This window comes from Fukomys damarensis, unplaced genomic scaffold, assembly GCF_012274545.1.
Source record: "Fukomys damarensis isolate Sample0158 unplaced genomic scaffold, DMR_v1.0_HiC HiC_scaffold_39, whole genome shotgun sequence".
NCBI classification, from domain to species: domain Eukaryota; kingdom Metazoa; phylum Chordata; class Mammalia; order Rodentia; family Bathyergidae; genus Fukomys; species Fukomys damarensis.
Genome location: NW_022900951.1, coordinates 43,704,628 through 43,724,014, shown reverse-complemented (window position 1 = coordinate 43,724,014; position 19,387 = coordinate 43,704,628). Strand labels below are relative to the sequence as shown.

Sequence of the window (19,387 nt, the reverse complement as noted above, 5' to 3'; positions counted from 1 at the left end):
AGGGGGACAAAGTGAAGTGGGGAAGGGCAAAGGAGCACTCTGGAAAGATCATATATTCTGAGGTACCCTCAGTATGATAGCGAGGCTGAACATTCCCACACTCATGAAGTCATTACAGGCCTTGCCTTCTTCCTCATTTTGCTAGATGGCCTTTCCCTCACCAAATCCTAGACTGCCCCTGGATTCCAACAGATTGGGATTAGTAGATAATGATAAGGTTTAGCAATGGATATTTATAGGTCTACCGTACAATGTTAAAGCCCTAGATACTCCGGATACTATCTCTGGCTTTAACTACTACCATAGAGTAAAATGTTAATGCCGCATTCACTCAGGAGGAGCCTTCATTCTGTTCTCAGAAGCATTCTCTCCCTCTTTCCCAAGGTACACATTCAAAACACTGCATTTGTAAAATTGGAGAGAAATTTGAATTCAAAACATGGATGGAAAGGAGGATAAAGAGATTAAAAGGGAGAGGCAGAGATTGTGTTTCAAAAACCCTCATATTTTTGTATCATTTGCTGTAAAAGTCAAACTTTAGGCAAGGTATATTCATTCAAAGAGTGCGCACTGAGGCCAATGACCCCTGGTAGGAATTTAGAGGTAAGAATTTATGACTACAAGACTGGGCTGGGTGGCTTGAGAAGTCTCATCCAAGACATGCAAACTCAGCAAATCATCTCCTTCCTTACTTCTTTCTTTCTTTTTCTTTCTTGGGTGATTTGGCAAAATCAGACTATATAGACTACACCATGGAAAAAACACTTTTGTCCCCTGAATCTTTTCAAAACCTTGCCAGGATCCGGATGTGTAGAAATGACAATGTGGCCAGCAAATGCTGGGGGAGTAACTTAAATTTGCTAACATCCACTCTTCCTTAGAGCTTTTCTCCTTGGAGAAAACAACTGAAACTGAAGCGGAACAAAATTCAATAATCGCCCAGGTCCATTGTGCCGACTGGGCTTCAAATTTACTCAGCTCTTAAGTTCTGACTTGAGCAACTTGTACCTTTTTCTTTTCAATATATACGGACATCACAGGGAAGTTAAAAATGTAGATGTAAAGAAAGCTTACCATTTAGATAGCACATTCCTTTCTGTGCAAATATCTGGAGTCAGCTCTCTCCATAAAACCAGGCTGCCTTTGAGCTGAACATGGCTTTGAGCCTCTGGTTTGCTTCAAAAGACTGGCCTTGGGGGATTACTTGACTTTCTCTCACAAGGCACATGATCAAGCAGTTTCTATACATCTCAGTGCCAGAATACATGGCAAGGGTTGTGGAATGCCTTTCCTTGTACCATTTTATACTATTCGTGTATTTTCTTACACAGGCTTTTCTCCTGCCATTACTTTCAACCCCCTCCCCGAAGGGAATCCAGGAAATCCCAGAAGTGGTTAAACAAAGTAAAACTTTAGGACACTTATGTTCAGTCCACATATTTGGAGGGTATATTTTACAAAAAGGACTCTACTTTTCCTACAAGGGCTTAGATTCAGCCTTTGGTTCCAAAACAGAATTGTTTTGCAGTTCAATCGGCAAATTAATCATTTACTCTGCCAGCTGGGAAATTCAAAGCATTATCAATCTCAAGGAGTCCACCAGAAAATACCGATTTTGTAGATATTCTCTGCTCTACAGCTGGGCTGAGCCAGGAATCTGGAGTCAGAGGAAGAAGAGAGTGTTGCAATTCATTTCCAGCCAAACATCAGAATAGAAATGATCTTTAACAGAGCCATTATTTTGTATTTCAGTCCTCTGCTTCTTCCCTCCACTTTTTTCTCATTATAAATTCACTGTTTCAGCTTTCTTAAATTCTTTAAATTGAAGATCTGAAGATACAAAATGTAGCAGTTAGACTTAACACTCTCACTCACTTCACAGTTGGATGCTGACCAGATATTTTTCCTTGGAAAAATCCAAACTCTGTTGAAGTACCTATTGGTGTTCTTTTGTAAACCCTTCCCTTGTGTCAAGTAATTTTTGATTCTTCTATTTTCTTCTATATTTTTTCTTTTTCTATTCTATTCAAGTAATTCTTCTATTCCAAAATAGACTAGTCTCCATTCATTCATTTTAAAAATCACAAGTTATCTATTCTTTTGCTACTGGCATGTGGCCAGTTGAGGCTGCTGACAGACCCCTCTATTTTGGCCTTGCTTTTTGGTTAAGTATGTTTAACTGCTGAAATGGTAATAGCAGGAAACACATCTTCCTTCAAGACAAGAAACTTGTCTTTCTTCCTCAAGACAAGAAACTCTGAGTGTCAAGTGCTGAGCTAGCCAACCTGTGAGTCAAACCATAGGATTGAACATATAGTACACACCATACACTACATCTACTTCTAGTGCACAAGCTACAAGAATTCCTGAGAAGATGAGGTTAATGAATGAGATTTATGAGGAATGAGGTATCAAAGGGATGTTATCATTCTCTGGAGGGCCAACCGGTGCTTAGTATCTAGAAAGTATACCTTGGCACAGTATTATCTGATTTTGTTCATTAATTCTCTGAAGTAGCACCTCAACGCTGGCTCATCTGTCTAAAATCAAGAACAGAGGCTAAAAACAAAGGTAAATAAGACACCCTTAATGTCACTGCTGCACTATGAAATCTGACCAAACCTTCCCTTGCTTTCAAGTATCAGTAATAGGAACATTTCTTGGTTTGCAAACTTTAGTGAGGAAGGATGGTTAATATGATAGATGTTGAACCAGAAATGTACAAATAAGAACTTTAATCTCTACATAACATATAGGTTGGTCAGTCAGACAGTCTTATCTCATAGGAAAGAATCAGTGGCATGGAAGGAACAAAAGACAGAAAGCTAGTGAACCATGACTATGACGCCATGTACCCTGGGGCATTTTCTTCTTTTTCAATAGAATGCTAAAGGGATACACTTAAAAGGAGAAACTGCAGTGACCTCCTTGATATTTAAAAGATAATTTTTTTTAAATTGGCTACTCAGCTCTGGGAAATAAAAGAATTTCAGATTTTGGTACGATAAGACCTAGGGGTAAAAAGTGCTAAATTTGGGAAGCAACATCTTTTAAATGAGGTACACTGTGGTGTTTGGGGAGTATGGGAGAATGTGCCAAGTGAATGCTGACTCTGGGATGGAGCAAGTGTTAGGACAGATTTTTACAATAAGCAGAGTTGGATTCTCATCCCTGACAATGGAGTTTCCTTGCCATAGGCATCTGGGGCAGCCTCAGAGGCATGGAAACAGCAACTGACCCACACGGCAAAGAAAGGGGTCATGTGTCACCTCTAGTCCATGTGCCATGAGATTGCTGAGCCTTGCTTTACAATTTAACTAGGCTCTCATAAGTTATTTTCTGTTACTAGAAATTATTAACCAGGCATAATGCTCAATCCAAGAGAAGATTCAGTACTGAAGCACAAAATGAAGAAGGAAGGAGAACAGAGTGGAGGAAGAGTAAACTGTACATAAGTAAAAGTACAGAAGATGAAACAGTGGTTGGAATGATGTGGTGGCTCTTTAATTCCACCAGGTGTCTATATTGTGTGATTTTATTTTTTTTTAAACTGTAGTAAGTGTGGCAGAAAATTGAGACAGGCACCTTTTCAAGGGGAGACAAGCACCTTTGGTGTCACCAGGCCTTATCCATATCCCCAGGTCTTGAATGGCTCTGCATTCAAGTCACAGTTGCCTATTCTGATCCAACACCTTGAAGAGATCTGAAAGTATCCCAAGCCTAATTCATGCTCACAGGAACACCACCGGCCTGCTATATGTACTTGATGCTGTTGTTTTAGTCCTGGTCGTACAAAGGAATGCATGAGGGTGCATCAGCAGCTCTGAATCTTCCCTGATTTACCAGTGTGCGGTCTAGACTTGGTTCCCTTTACTATCCTTACATATTCCAGAAGCCTAAAGCACCATCATTCATGGAGGTGGCATCTGAGTAAGAGGATTAGTTAGGACCTCACAAAAATGTGAAATGTCTAGTCATTGATTTTGCTTAGAACTTTACTTGTAATTAAGTTCAAGGAAGCTGAAAGAAATCATCCCTTGCTACTAATAAATTCATGGTGAAGTCCTTGTCTACTAGCTAACAAATTCCATCTGGAGCACTTGAAGACAAGAACAAAGCTCTATAACTTATTTTTGTATACTTCAAAAGAGGACCAGGAACAAGCAAGCTATAAAAGTCAACCTCTCTAAATTCATCTCAAGGAGATTAACCAAAGCAGCATTGTCTTATAATCAGAAATTAAAACTAACATACACATAAACATATAACAAATGAATAATGCTAAATATTGTAACAGGAATAAGGATAATATTTGAATTGAATCTTCACAGTCTAAAAAATACCATTGCTATTTTCCTTCTGGCTTTCTTTTCTATGGTTTGAAAAGCAAAGCCCCTTTAGGTTACACTTCATCTTCCACCAATGACAGATCCCCCAAAAGTGACTTATTTCATGAGTTTCCTGCAGGCTATGATTCAGGACGGTTGAAATTCTTCTTGCATAGTTTTCAGTGATTGCATACTGGCTAACAATCGTTTTTTAAATTAAAAAAATTACTAAAAAAATATAAACCACAGCAATCTTATTTATACTCTTTCATGAGATCTTCCTAATGCAATATATCTGAAGCCTAACTGTATTTTCTCCTAAAGAGGAGATTGATTTCCAGATTATGCAGTGCAACCGGTTAACTTGTAGGAAAGAGATAACACACTAATATGACTTCACCATCCAAATATGGGAAATGTGTTTTGGGTACCCAGTTAATAAAATATATCCACGGTCTGCAATGTCCTTCCCATTTTATATCCAGAAGAACCCCAATTCTAGTTGAAGAGAATGGAATCTGGATCTTGGTTTGCCATCTGTGCTATATGCTTTAACACATCCTTTTTGGTAATGATTCCAAGCAATCGCCTAAAAGACACAAGATGACAAAACAATAAATCTATAGTTTAAACAACTTTCCCCAATGTGACACTTGCCATTTTCCAATGGTGTTTTGAACTACTACCATATCTATGTTTCCAGAATTATAAGACAATACACACACACACACACACACACACACACACACACACGCACACAAATACTTCTACTTCTAGGTCTCAGGTCCTACCATTTCCTCTGGTTTAAATATTCTTCTCTACATGTGTAAGCCTTACCTACCTAACTGCAGTCCAGTTTAAATGCCCCTCTTCCAGAACCTGCCTGACCCTACAAGCCAAAAATAACTCTGCCCCACTCCCAGCAACAGCATGTTATTCTATGCAGGCTTCCTCTGTAGCACTTGTTCTCTTTGCTATTGTCCTGTAGCTACTTGTGTGTTCCTGCCTTACCTATAACAGTACACACTCTATGAGGGCAGAGAAAGTTTTTACTGATTTTTATATCTCCTTAGAGTCCAGCTGAATACCTTCTTACATGCAGGAAGGATTCAGTAAATGCTGAACAAACCAGTTAGGAAAAATCCTCTTACTGATTTAAATCCTGCAAGACATCTGTTATACTACTTCAAAGTTTTAAGAGGAGGGAAAAATTCTTGCATAGTTGCTAGTTTAACACAGCATGCTCAGAAAAGCTCCACTGCTTTCTTGACCCTCCCTCCCTTTCCAATAAAATGAGCAGGGCTTCTTTTACTGGACAAGAAATTTCCCAGGAAGGAAAGAGCTTTAAGCTTGGATGCCAGGAGACTGTGTTTAAAGCCTCATTCTGTTATTTGTTTTTAACCAAGAGAAGACAATTTATTTGAAGGTGGAAAAAAGGGGCAAAGAGAGAGATGATAGATACTCAGGACAAGTAGGGAGCATTCGAAAGCAAAATATTCCTGCTCTATTTTTAAACTTGGGATATGCATGTACATCAGTCCTCACTGAAACTTGATTTTCTTGTCCTCCAATAATAACAAAAAAGAAATTGTGAGAGCAAATTACAAGTCTCCTCTCGTCCATGGTTTTAGTGACCCGTGGGCAACCATGGCCCCAAAACATAGTACAGTACATTAAGCTATTGGGGGGAAGAACATTCATATAAATTTTATTATATATTGTTATAACTGCCCTATTTTATATTTATTGCTGTTAATCTCTTACAGTGCCTGGTAGATACAGTTTATCATAGATGTATATGTAGAGAAAAATATCATATGTAGGATCTGATACTGTCTACGGTTCTCAGGCATCCCATGGTTGTCTTAGAAACTATTCCCTAAAAATGAAAGACTACTCTACTGTACTACACATATCCCACTGATACCATTATAATTTCAGGCTGCCTGTGCATAACAACACGGCTGTTTCCTTTGTAAGGAAGGAACTATGATTGATAATGTACAACTAACAGCTGATATTTCTCAAATATGGTCTTCGTTTTCTATTATGATAAAAAACACATGAATCTTTATCTTAGAGCTTCAAAAAAGCTTAAAAGAACTACTAATGTTCACTTAAATTGGGTTCTTCTTTATGTCTCCACATTTCCTTCCCTCCAACAGTCCAATTTGCCTTCCCCCAAGAGTCCTCACCCATTGTGTGTAACCAAGCATTGCCGTAGTCCCAGCTTGCGGAAGATATCCACTACGATCTCCATGGGTGTCAGGTCAGTTACAGTGAAAGGGCTAAGATCGAGGATGTTCCGAAGCTTCAGGGTGGGTGCAGTGTATGGTGGCACTGGAGGAGAATGCTCAGTGAAGTAAATGATGGACGTGCTCACAACTCCATCTTGTTTCTTTCGAGCATTTTCTATTTGAACATAAGGGGGAAAAGTTGAAAATAGAAATGCTAGCTCTACCCTTCTGGCCTTTAACCAGTTCCCTCTCCTCTCTTATGCCCCCCCATTTCTTGCATATTTATTTCATTATCTCCCTTCTGAGTACTTACCAATTGAAATAATGAGATCTCTTCGAAGGACAAAGCCTACAAGCCTTTGAGATTCCCGGGACACTACCACTGGGAAACCACTGTAAGTAGTTTCACTGATTATGGTCTCTACATCTTCCACCGTCATGCTGTCCTGAGTAAGGACAGTCAGCAAAGGATCATTTCTCCGGGGTTTCATCACATCCATCGCCAGGGTCTTATGTGCAAACTCTTCTTTGGCTTCAAGAAAGGGGTATCCATTGAGACGGATATGGGCATCATAAATGCCTTCCCGCCCAAGAGCATCTGCCACCCACTTGCTTGTCATGGCTGCAGCCATCAGAGGAACAATATATTCCAAGCCACCAGTCAGCTCAAACATTATGACAACAAGAGAAACAGTCATCCGAGTCACTCCACCTGTGAAAAACCAGACACAGATCACTGAAGGCAGATAAAACATAGGATTTGTTGCAATGATGGGCCTGTCACAGGCCCTATCTAGAAAAAGAGCTTATTTATCAAAACCAATACTAGAATGGGGTTTCATCTATAACTGTACAGACCACAGAGATTGCATTAAAATAAGGTTACAATTGAGATTTTATTTTTAAAATGTCTACAGAAGTTTAAGATGATTTTGGATTCTTGTTTTGTCTGTTGCTTCTTTTCCCTAATTATGAAATGCGTGCCTACTTTAGAAAATTCAGAAAAGATGAGTCATTATTCACAACTCACTACACTACCTATAAGTCAGCAGAGTAAAAATTTTGAGCCACATTTTCCAGTTTTTTCTATGCAAAAACATTTTTATATAGGAAAGTTCATATTACGTTTAATTCCTCGCCATGCTTTGCCCCCACTTTATGTTCACATATTATCACAAATTTAATATCACATTTAAAGATGTTAAACATTAACATCACATTTAAAGACTGCGTAATATAGTATTATATGGGTGGAATGATTTAACCAGTTGCTTACTGTATAAAATTAGCTGATTCTAATTTTTTGCTCTTGTGCTGTTATCTTGTGTAAATTTCTACACTACTCACCTAAGCAGGCTGCAGCGCCAACCATGGCATAAAGTCCAGGAGTGATACAATCAGCTCCCTGACTACACCAGCTATTGAAGATGGCCCAGTCATGGTGGTAATAGGCCAGCTGTTCCATTCCTACGCCTAAAAGTCGACCTGCTATAGCACCAACAGCCATGCTAGGGATAAAGAGGCCAGAAGGGATCTGCAAAGAGAAAGCACAGATGATTAGTGAGAAATAATACTATGGCTTGGAGAATGGTAAGGGCTGGAAGACTGACCCTCTGCGAAGCAAACAGGCCAATGGACAGTTTAACTATGCACTATGCTAGCAATTGGCTGTAAAGATTTGTGTAACACTACAGGGAATAGAGGCTCTCTGGGGCGTGCAGGCAAGGATGACTGCAAAGAAGCTTACCCTGATTCGGGGTCCATCAGGCAAGAGCCTGAACTCTCCAGACCAACACAGAACTGGAGGCAGAAATTAGGCCTTTCCCAAAGAAAAAGGAAAATAGATAGAGTTTCTTATATATGCAGACATTTCCCCCAATTTTGATTTCTTATCACCAGTAGCTACCCTTTATTGACTATCATGATGTATGCTGGACACTCTACATATAAGATTTTATAGATTCTCACTACCCCAGGAAATAGGCATCATCATTCCCAAATGAAAAAGAACCTAAGGTTTAGAGAGGTTAAGTCCCTGACCCTACGTAAAAATCATAAACACAGGTGCTGGGATTTAAATGGAATGCGCATAACCCTACTCATATATTGAATCCTAACCCACTGGGCACAAACAAGAATGGCGTATGAGGTTTCAGTCTATTTTGGAACTGCATAAAGATCAAACAAATAAAATTTAAAATGAGATAGTGGCTCCAGTTGCATGCTGAACCAAAAAAGGAGGCTTCATTTACCTCTCTGCTCTTTTTCTTGACTTCTAGGATATTCTTAATATTCTGTACTGAGAGGGAAATGACAATAAGGATAATCAAAACTGCAGAAATACTGTATTTAATTATGGAAGGCATTTGAATTTGCTGTTCTGATGGTCTACAAATGTCCTTTAAATACAGTAATGAAGCTATGAGGTGAAAGCAGTACAAGACTTTTCAGTCTCCATCCTATCCCTGTGTTGAAGGAAAGGATGACCTCATCTCAGAGAGTACACACTGCCTACACTGAGTTGCTGTCTTTTATTCTTTGGTTTGAATCTCAGTTTCCCTAGGGAATAAGGGAAATAACCTAGTAGCACTGTGAAAAGACAAGAAACAAACAAAACCTAGAATGGAGGAGGGTAATTCTTTAATAATTTTTCCTTTTTAGTTTCTGCTGAAACATAGAAATGGTAACAGGTATAGGATGTAAAGCATACCAGCATTAGGTCTGTTTTCTTTAATGGACACACAATAACTATATATATTTATGGTGTGATATTCCAATACATGTATATGATGTGTAATGATTAAATCAGGTTAATTAGTGTCTCTATCACATGGAACATTTACCACTTCTTTGAACTGGAAAAATTCAAAATCCTCTCTTCTAATTTGATACATGCAATAAATTATTAACTATAGTCACCCTTTTATGCTACAGAAAAGTGGAACTTAAAATCCTCCTAACCGATTTTATATACATAAACCAATCCTTCTCTATATCTTCCTCCCTAGTACCCTTCTCAGCCTTTAGGAACCAATATTCTACTCTACTTCTATGAGATCAACTTTTTTATCTATCTTCTACATACCAGAAGAGAACACACTGATGTCTGCTTTTGATAGTTTAAACGGTATAGTACTAACCTGTGAAATGGATCCCACTTGTTGACAAGTAAGCACTGATTCCAACTGTAAAACATACTCTTAGCTATGTATCGGGTTATGAAACTGCAGTCAAAGTGGTTGAATATCAGCAACTTCAGGAGGCTCAGCCTATACGTATGCTTAATTAATAAACTCTAAAGTCATTCAATAAGGACTAAAACTACTATTGGGTATTGGTTTTTGATACAAGAGGCGCTGGAATAAACACATCACCATCCTTTTTGAGGGCCAAAATGTTTTCCACACCAAAGAAAAAAATTTCTTCCTCAAATCTCATTACTCTAGTTTGCATTTGATCTCAGAAGTGCAACTGTCTAGGTAATTATAAGAACAAGTGAGGGGTAAAAGGTTTTGGCAGGGAATCATGTTGGGGAAGTTGAAAGCACCATACCACATGAGCTACTACCTTGGCTTTGCCCTCTAAAACCAACAGCCACACATAAAGTCACTGAGTACCAAGAGAATTCCTCACCTTCATGCCAAAAGTGAATATCGTAATGACAATTTTCAATATGAGGGTCAAAGCCAGCTGCCACATGGCACTGTAGACTCCTGCGCCCGCAGGTCTGTCAGGCAGGTCGCCACCCTTGCTTGTGTTGAAACGGTTTTCATAATCACAAAGCTTGGAAGAGTCCAAAAGGCCACAGTCATTGAACAGCTCAGAAATGAGCTCACTTGTGCTCATTCGGGTGTATTCATTCGGGAAAGCCAGGATGGCAGTGATGGCTGTCACGATGAGTACCTCTATGACAGGATACTTGCCCAACTGGGTGGTCTTCCGCTTCCGACACCACGCGATATTTGTGCGGATAAACAGAGCTCCCCACAGACCACCAAATATGCCCAACAGAATGAATGGCACAAGCTCAAAGAGATGCCATGGAGTGTGAAACTCCACATAAAATAGAACAAGGCGACTGTTCCCAAATGGATTGATGGAACGCAGAGTAAATGCTGCCACTAGGGCAGCAAAGAATGAACGCCACAAGGTTTTGAGGGGAAAATAGTAGCTGACCTATAAGAGAGAAGACGAGAAAGCAAATTCAGTCATTATGCAAAAACTGTTTCAGGCAGAAAACTGGCAATGCTGCATCAGAGTTGAGGATAAAAATTGCCCAGGGATTTCTGGTCATATGGTAAAGCACTGAGTTGGACAGTGCACTCAGGGACTGCAAGGTACATAGATACTAACTGAAATTGCTGGCACTAAAGCACACACAATCTCTGCTGAAAGTCAGAAGTCATTACCTCTTCCAGGCTAAATAATACTCCACCGATAGGTGCTCCAAAGGCTACAGATACACCAGCAGCTGCTGCAGCCGACAAGACCTACAATCCAAAACTCAAAATTAGTGACAGAATAATACCACTTTCCCAAATTCAACTGCATTTTTAAAAGGAACACCAGTGGTTACCAAATATTTTTGTGAAAAACTTTACATGTTCCATAGCCTCAAAATGAAGTTCAATCTCTAATTATTCGGAGAGCAAGCCCTATATGCCAGATGTTGAACACAAAGACATGGTTCACGTGCTTAAAGGGGAAAGAGGGTACTCTTCTGTGATTGATTTAGGCACATGCTTTATACTAAATGATGCCCCCGTTCACAATACTCCCATTTCAGAAAATGAATTTGAGCTTGGAGACCTATTTATTCCTTACCTAAACAAAGTACTTCTAGTATGTACCTGAAGAATAACTTGTACAGGAATGTTTTGGAATGAGATGCTAAAGAAGATTCTAGTGACACCAAACTGAAGTAATGATCGGTTCATGCTATTCAGGGGCAGCACTACTCATACAACTGTATTGACAGTTGTCTGTACTATGTGCCCAATGCATACCCAGTAACCTGTGGAAACAGAAGAGAAACAACCAGATGATTATAGGATGAGAAAAACCTAAACACGATTAGGTTTGGTAAGAAAGCCCCAAGAAAGAAGAAGAAGGAAGAAGGAGAAGGAGGAGGAAAGTGATATTTAGAGGATGCCACCTCAGTGTGCAGGGATGTACGTGCATATAAAATGTACAGGACCAACTCTGGTGACAGAAAACGACTGAAGAGCTCAAGTTCTTTCCTTGGATTCTCATTGCTGTGGAGAGACAAATGATCTGGAGAGTAAGGAAATATTTTAAAGCGAAAGTTAAACAGAATTAAGAGTTTTGAAGAATAAAACGGTTCTTGGCAAAATAAGTAGGCAGATTTCCCTGGGAGTGTAGGATGGCCCAGGAAAGGGAAAGGGAGAGATGAGTGAGATTTCCAATGCTAGCTGTGAGGACTTCAAAATGGAAAGCTAAAATGGCTTTCATATGAGAAAGGTAAAGACAGCCATCATGCAACTTGAGAAAGGGGATTTTTTTTTTATGATGCCCAGAGTGAATGAGAAGGGAGATGAAAGAATTGAGTTAGTTGACGGGCTTCAGTTTTATACCATACAGTGGAATCCATCTACACTCGTCTCAAATCTGTTTGCTCTCAATCATCTGCCCACTTTGGCAAGGCCACTTGAGCACAAAAGAGTTACCACCATGGTGCAAACAACAGGAAGAAAATAAAAGTCCGAGTATGCGATAGGGAGTAAATTTAAGATTCAAATATTCACGTGTCAAATCAGAGAAATATATGGCATCTGTACAGAGAAACAGGCAAATCAAATTCCTCTCATTACATAAGGAACAATTTGAACAAAAATGCCACTTTCGTGGAAAGAACCTATATTTTCAAATTAACATCTACCCATGCAAAACCAGCAACAATCAACACTCCACTCTCGCCGACTAAAATGTTTCATTCAATTTTCTCACTCTGTCCGTTATCCCCATTGAACAACCTCCACAATTTAACACAGGCTTGTGTTCCTCTACAGGTAGCTAAACAATCTACTTACATGTCTCTATCTCCCTCCTTCTAGCTTTTCCCTCCTGTCTAACTATGCCAGAACTTCTCCACTTATCAAAATATATTCTATATTTGAAATCTCCACATATTTCTTGTTTCCTCCTGGGCCTTGTGGTTAAACTTTTTTGTTTTCAGAAGAAATCACTAGGTTCCAATTTTGTGAAAAATCCTTTTGAATGACACGATCCTGGTCTTGACCCATTCCATATGGGACTTGTTATTCAAGAAAAATAAAGCAAAACCCATTATTTTCTTGTCATTAATTACAGCAGGATAAAAATAACTAATGAGTTAGAAATTCCTTTTTTTTTTTGTTTTTTTTTTTTTTGTACTGGGGATCGAACTTGGGTCCTTGTGCTTAGTGAAGCAGGCGGCAGAACCACTGAGCTAAATCCCCGGTCAACTAAGAAATTCTTAGAGAGTGTTGTCAAAGTAACACACAGTAACAACTACACAATTTTTGGGCTTTTTTTTGTACTGAGGATTGAACTCAGGACCTTGAACAACCACATACATTTGAGAAAAACTATACAGATGCTGTGGAGGGACTCATTTAGCTAACTGAGGCAGGGGTTGTGAACTAATATAGTGAGAAACCAGCTCATGTGTAGTAGTAGGCAGAAACAGATGAAGAAGCTGACATCTAGAATATGCACTTCATTTATATTTGTTTTGTTTTGTGTTTTGTTTTGTTTTGTTTTTTTTGAGACAGGGTCTCACTATGTAGTTGAGACTGACCTGGAACTCACTATGTAGCCCAGGCTGGTCTCGAACTCACAGCGATCCTCCTGCCTCAGCCTCCCGAGTGCTGGGATTACAGGTGTGCGCCACCATGCCTGGCTTCATTTATATGTATTCTTCCGTAAGAATAAACTTTTAAAAACCTATTATTTTATAACTTCTTTTATAATAGAAGCCACAATACTTGTATAGAATTATATAAAATACAAAGCTAAATTCCTTACTTCTCCTTACCTTATTCTGTCTTAGCAGAAGTTGGTATTTTTAACAGTTTGGGATTAAGACCACTTTCCAGACATATTCTTTTTAAGTGCATAAATAATACACTTTTTACCAACATTACCTGAATTATACTATACATGTTAATCACAAACTTTTTTTTTAAATTTAGCAGCATAATATCACCAGCATTCCATGTCAGTATCTCTAGGACTATTTCATTCTCTTTAATTGTCGTACAGTATTCCACAGTGTGAATGGACTATTGCTTAGTCAGTCCCTTACTGATGGACATTTTTTTTGTTGGACATGCTAGTAGCTTCAGATTTTCAAATTTAGGTTAACAAACACTGCACTGACTATCCTGACACCTGTGCACACACGCATGCTTGAATTCAAAAGTCTGTAAGAGAAATCCCTACAAGTGGACTGTCCAAGGGTCTTTGCTTTCATAATTTTAAGAGTCCCCAAATTCCCACCCCTAAGATTGTACTGCTTATGCGTTCATGCAAAAGAAGACTATTAAGGCCTGTTGCCATTACCTCTCTGCGCTTGGCCTCATTCTTCCTGTATTTGTTGAAGCAGTGGCACAGGATGTTCCCACAGCAGCAAGCCACGTGTACTAGGGGACCCTCTTTGCCCAGGCTCAAGCCAGATGACACTGCCAGCACCAAGGTGATGGTTTTGATAACCAGGGTCCACTTACCCAAATAGCCTCTAATAATGAAACCACTCAAGATAGTTTTTATCTGCAGGTCAAACACAGAGAGATTAAATACAGACTATGGAAGCAAACAAGGCTGAGAAGCAAAAATGTGGACCTCATTAGACACTGAACCTTTAAACAAGTAACATATAGTTTGAGAGGGAGCCCAGAAGCCAAAGAAAGCCAGAATTTATCTTCAAGCTGTCATGTACCTTTCTGGGTGGGGTGGCAGCCATGTGACAGCTGGGCAAGAGCATATCCTAAGTACGACAGTGTGTAGGTGAGACAGCCACACAGGCAAGGGTAGGTGCTTCCTTATTCTATAAAGTGGTGGCCCAACTGTCATGGTCTGAGAGGGCAAGGTCAGTATCCTGAAACAACTTGAAATATTAGGTATGGCCTTACTTAACTGCCCAAGAAATGTGGGACTCTTCCTGGGTCAGGAAACAGAACGGGGCAAAGTCACCCGGGCAACTTAAAGTGTCAGTGCTTGCAGTCACTGAAGCAATCTAAACCAAAAGTAGTTAGAAATAGCGTTTTAGTCACCATCATCCCCTTCGACTAAATCAGGTAACCCAGGTTGAGAAGAAACTTGAAGGAAAACCTAGAGAAATCTTATAAGGCCTGAGGACCTTAAATCCTGTTTAAGTTTTTTGGGTTTTTGGCTTTATTTTTGTTTTAACACAAGGTTTCACTATGTTGCTCAGGTCGGTCTTGAACTTGTGAGCTCAAGTGATTCTTCTGCCTCAGCCTTCCAAGTAGCCGGGATTATAGGCAACTGACACCCAACTTAACTGACTCTGTTTAATATCTATAAAACTGCCAGGCATACTGGTGTAACCCTGTAATCTCAGTGACTTGAGAGCCTGAGGCAGGAGGATAGCGAGTTCAAGCCCAGCCTGGGCAACTTAGAGACATCCTGTCTCACAATAAAATTTTAAAAAGGGTTGGGGATGTAGCTCAATGCAAAGACCTGGGTTCAATACCTAGGATTACAAAAAGCATTGTGGTATATGCTGGAATATACATTAAAATATTTTAACCCAAAGAGATTCATATCATGAACATTTGAAAACCATTTTAACAGACTTACCTCAGGGATTCCAGAGCCACAGGCATAAGGTGCAAACACTTTGACAAGAGATACGGCAAGGAAGGCAAACAGAAGAGCCCACAGGACATACATGAAATAGTTGACTATGTAGGCAAAGGCTCCCTGGAACAAGGAAAGAAACAGAGACGCTTGTTTTACCCTACATTGGCTCCCTGAGGCATTCAGTTCCTTTGAGTAATGATTTTTCCAGGAGAGGAGGTCAGAAAGACAAAGATCAACATTAAATTACTCAAATGTTTCTTTCCTGATTGTTCAGTAAAACCACTACTGAAACACTTGTGAGGTCACTCATTGCTGAAAATGAAATGCTCTGCTACACTCAAAGGCAATGTACCGCAGATTCTAATAATGGACATGGAGGAAAAGCCAACTGAAGCAAAATTCATTTGGATGTGAGGGTTTTGATAGGTTTTGTAGTCAAATATATATAAGATTCTGTGTCAATTTTACCAAGAGGTTTAACAGTACCTTCCCCCCATAATGGCTGGACCTTGTCTGCACAATGAAACTAAAAACCAGATCCAAAGTTCTATTCATAAAAAACAAAAAATCAGTTCTATTCCATTCACTTCCGGCTACTCGCCTTGATATCCAATTCTCACAGGAGGTTACAGTGACTAAAATCCCTGAATATCTTTGGTTTTGGTTTTGGTGCTGGGGATGGAACCCAGGGCCTCACGCAGGCTAAAGCACACATACTTTACCACTGAGCTACACTTCCAGACCTGTTTCCATACATATCTACATAACAAAATGATTACCGCAGATTTACGTATCTCTCACCTTCCACGGTTACCCTTTTTTCCATGTGTGGTAAGAACCTAAAGTCTATTCTCTTAGCAAATTTTCGGTATACAATATTAACCACAGTCTTTGTGTGACATATTAGACCTTTAGATTTATTTCATCCTACCCATCTGCAGATTTATACCTTTGGCTTATTTTTCTGCATTTTCCCTCCCTGTCCCTGGTAACCACCATCCTACCTTCCATTTAATCAACTTTTTAAAAACATTGTGCATATAATGATTATATCTTTGATAGAATTTTGCTACCACAGATGCAGCAACAAGTGTTATGAGTAGAAGGTTTTCAGGCCCTAACGATGCTAGACAGTACAAGGAGTAAAATGGCAATAACCTTTTTTTGAGGGGGACTGAGAATAGAACCCAGGGTCTCATGAATAGTAGGCAAGTACTCTACCACTGAGCAATAATACCCTTGACCCCTTTATCCATTTTTAAAATGGAGAGAATATATTTTTGAGACCATGTCCCTACAATAATGAAGTGTGCCACAAAAAAATCTAGTTCTGACCACTAAGAAAAAAATCAACAATAAAGTGCTGGTAAAAAGTCACACTTCATTTCTTAAAAAGCAATTTTGAATACTAGGTGGTTATGCTTACCGATAAACACATTAGCAGTTGAAACTCATTCAAATTTCATGGAAGGCAATAGCCAGTCATGGTTGTCTCACTCCTATAATCCCAACACTTGGGAGGCTGAGGCACGAGGATCTCTGTGGACTTAAAGCTAGCCTGGGCTACATAAAGAGTTCAAGCCCAGCCTGAACTACACAGTGAGACCCTGTCTCCAAAAAAACTTATATGGAATATAAAACTCAATAGACTTTTGATGCCTATAGTTCCAGCATTCTGGGAAGCTGAGGTAGGAGTATCACGATTTCAAGCCCAGCCTGAGCAATTTAACGATTTAGTGAGACTGTCTCAAAATTAAAAGTGAGCATAGGCTGGAAATGTAGCACAGTACAAGGGTCCTGTGTTTAATTCCCATTATCAACAAAAATAAATAAATAAATAACTTCTGTTTTTTTTGTTTTTTGTTTTTGGAGACAGGGTCTCACTATGTAGTTGAGGCTGAACTTGAACTATGTAGCCCAGGCTGGTCTCTAACTCAAAGCGATCCTCCTGCCTCAGCCTCTGAATTGCTGGAATTACAGGTATGTACCACTATGACCAGCTTAACTTTTCATTTTTGAAAACAATATGAAATACTATTAAAACAATTCTCTGACCTAAAGAAGGAGAACCAGAACGCTCAGTGAACATACCCTAGATTGAGAAGCACAGACCTAAACTCTCACAAACACACACCATACAGTGTGTACCTCTTGGTTGAACCCCTTCCCTGAGCTAATACGTATATGTATAGCCATGTGTATGCAGAAACTGCATTACTGACTTTATTATTTTCCTAGCCTCCTTTTCCCTTGACTGATTTTGTGTGTGTGTGTACATGCCACCCCAAGTTGTTTGGGAACTAAGGTGGGTAATGAAAATGTTTAATTTATTCTTAATTGGCACATAATAATTACATGTATTTATGGGATACAGCGTGGTAATTTTATGCATACACTGTGTGTAGTGATCTCAAATCAGGGTAATTAGCACTTCTATCTCCTTCAATAATTATCATGTCTTTTTGTTTGGAACCTTCAAAGGCATCTCTTCCAGTTTTTTATAAATATAGAACACAGGAACTTACTTCTCCTAACTATATTTGATGCCTGTTGCCCAATCTCTTTCTTTCCTCTTTTCCACTACACTTCCCATCCTCTAATGACCACTTTTCTAGTTGTTACTTCTATGTGATCAGCTTTAAAAAATGGAGCCCCAGTGGGTGTGGGGCCACACACCTATAATCCCAGCATTCAGAAGGCTGAGGCAGGAAGATCATTGTGAGTTCAAGGCCAGTGTGAGCTACACAGTGAGCCCCTGTCTCAAAAAACATATATTTCCACTACACTTCCCATCCTCTAATGACCACTTTTCTAGTTGTTACTTCTATGTGATCAGCTTTAAAAAATGGAGCCCCAGTGGGTGTGGGGCCACACACCTATAATCCCAGCATTCAGAAGGCTGAGGCAGGAAGATCATTGTGAGTTCAAGGCCAGTGTGAGCTACACAGTGAGCCCCTGTCTCAAAAAACATATATATATATAGAGAGTTTTTTGTTTTGTGTACTTGTATTTTCAGTGGGAGAGTTCTGATGTATTATAAAGCAGTGAGAGGAAGGAAAAGAACTGAAAAACATTTACCTTTCACATCAACAAACATGGTATATGACAATGAAAATATGATTTAAGCGCACAATGAGAGTGTGGGCAATTTCATTCCTGACTTTGTTATGTTGATATGGAATTTATGATAATTTAAAAATATTCTAATGCAATGCTCAGGAACAAATCAGTGTTGATATCTATATGATAAACACTTTAACCTGCTCCATCTTTGGTTAGCGATTACAGCTCCCCTGTTGGCTGCCTCTGACATTCCTATTGAAATTATTAAGGAAAGATAAGTCCAGTAACACTACTGACAGCTAAGAAGAAACACCAGGCTTACTTAAAACTGAAATTTTAAAGATAAGCAACAAAGGAGTCCACACATCAGAAGGAAAGGAAATAGGACTCCACAAACCACAGAAAAAGGCAGCTGGCATAGGTTCCCCTTTTTGTGAAAAGAAAAAAGGGGAAGACTCTGTAATTGTCACGAGTATTGTATAAGCCGTGAAATAAATAGTAAGAATAGAATGTAGTGGTTCACACATCACCATTACATGTTACCTCATCCATGCTGATGATGAGCTGGGACCAACTATTCCACTCCGGGCACTTGTCTCTGTCTTCAAAGGTGACCTGCTGAGAGTTCCAGCAGCAGTGTTCATGGTTAAACCAGAATCCCTCTGTGCATATACCTTCTTTTAAGTCTGTCATCCAGTGCGCAGAGATGTCTATCAGACCAGCTAAGGAACCTGATTTGGAGGGAAGGCAAGGCCAAAGTTAAATTCCATTTGTGAAACTGTTCTTCACAATACTCGGAATAATCTTTGTCAGCAAAAATGAGGGAAAAGGAATTTTTGAAAAAGGACAAAACACAGACGTTTCCATTCCACCTGCCACTTCTCTCTGATTGTCTTTTTGTTTGGTTTTTACTTATTGTCTCTCTATAAAACACTG

At 39.4% G+C, this 19,387-nt stretch overlaps 1 protein-coding gene across 3 annotated transcripts in view; it reads right to left on the bottom strand.

Moving 5' to 3' along the window:
* Positions 1 to 289: 289 nt before the first annotated feature.
* Positions 290 to 19,387, bottom strand: part of Clcn5 (chloride voltage-gated channel 5) — a 215,287-nt gene continuing 196,189 nt past the window's right edge. For all 3 annotated transcript variants that reach the window (XM_010606305.3, XM_010606304.1, XM_019204853.2), the window contains 9 exons: positions 18,995 to 19,182; positions 15,386 to 15,508; positions 14,129 to 14,335; positions 10,975 to 11,055; positions 10,199 to 10,741; positions 7,913 to 8,099; positions 6,879 to 7,277; positions 6,524 to 6,740; positions 290 to 4,917 (listed from right to left, as the gene is read on the bottom strand). In XM_010606305.3, coding sequence (XP_010604607.1) covers positions 4,827 to 4,917; positions 6,524 to 6,740; positions 6,879 to 7,277; positions 7,913 to 8,099; positions 10,199 to 10,741; positions 10,975 to 11,055; positions 14,129 to 14,335; positions 15,386 to 15,508; positions 18,995 to 19,182 — 2,036 coding nt within the window. In that variant the 3' untranslated portion in view covers positions 290 to 4,826. The remainder of the gene's footprint in view (positions 4,918 to 6,523; positions 6,741 to 6,878; positions 7,278 to 7,912; positions 8,100 to 10,198; positions 10,742 to 10,974; positions 11,056 to 14,128; positions 14,336 to 15,385; positions 15,509 to 18,994; positions 19,183 to 19,387) is intronic.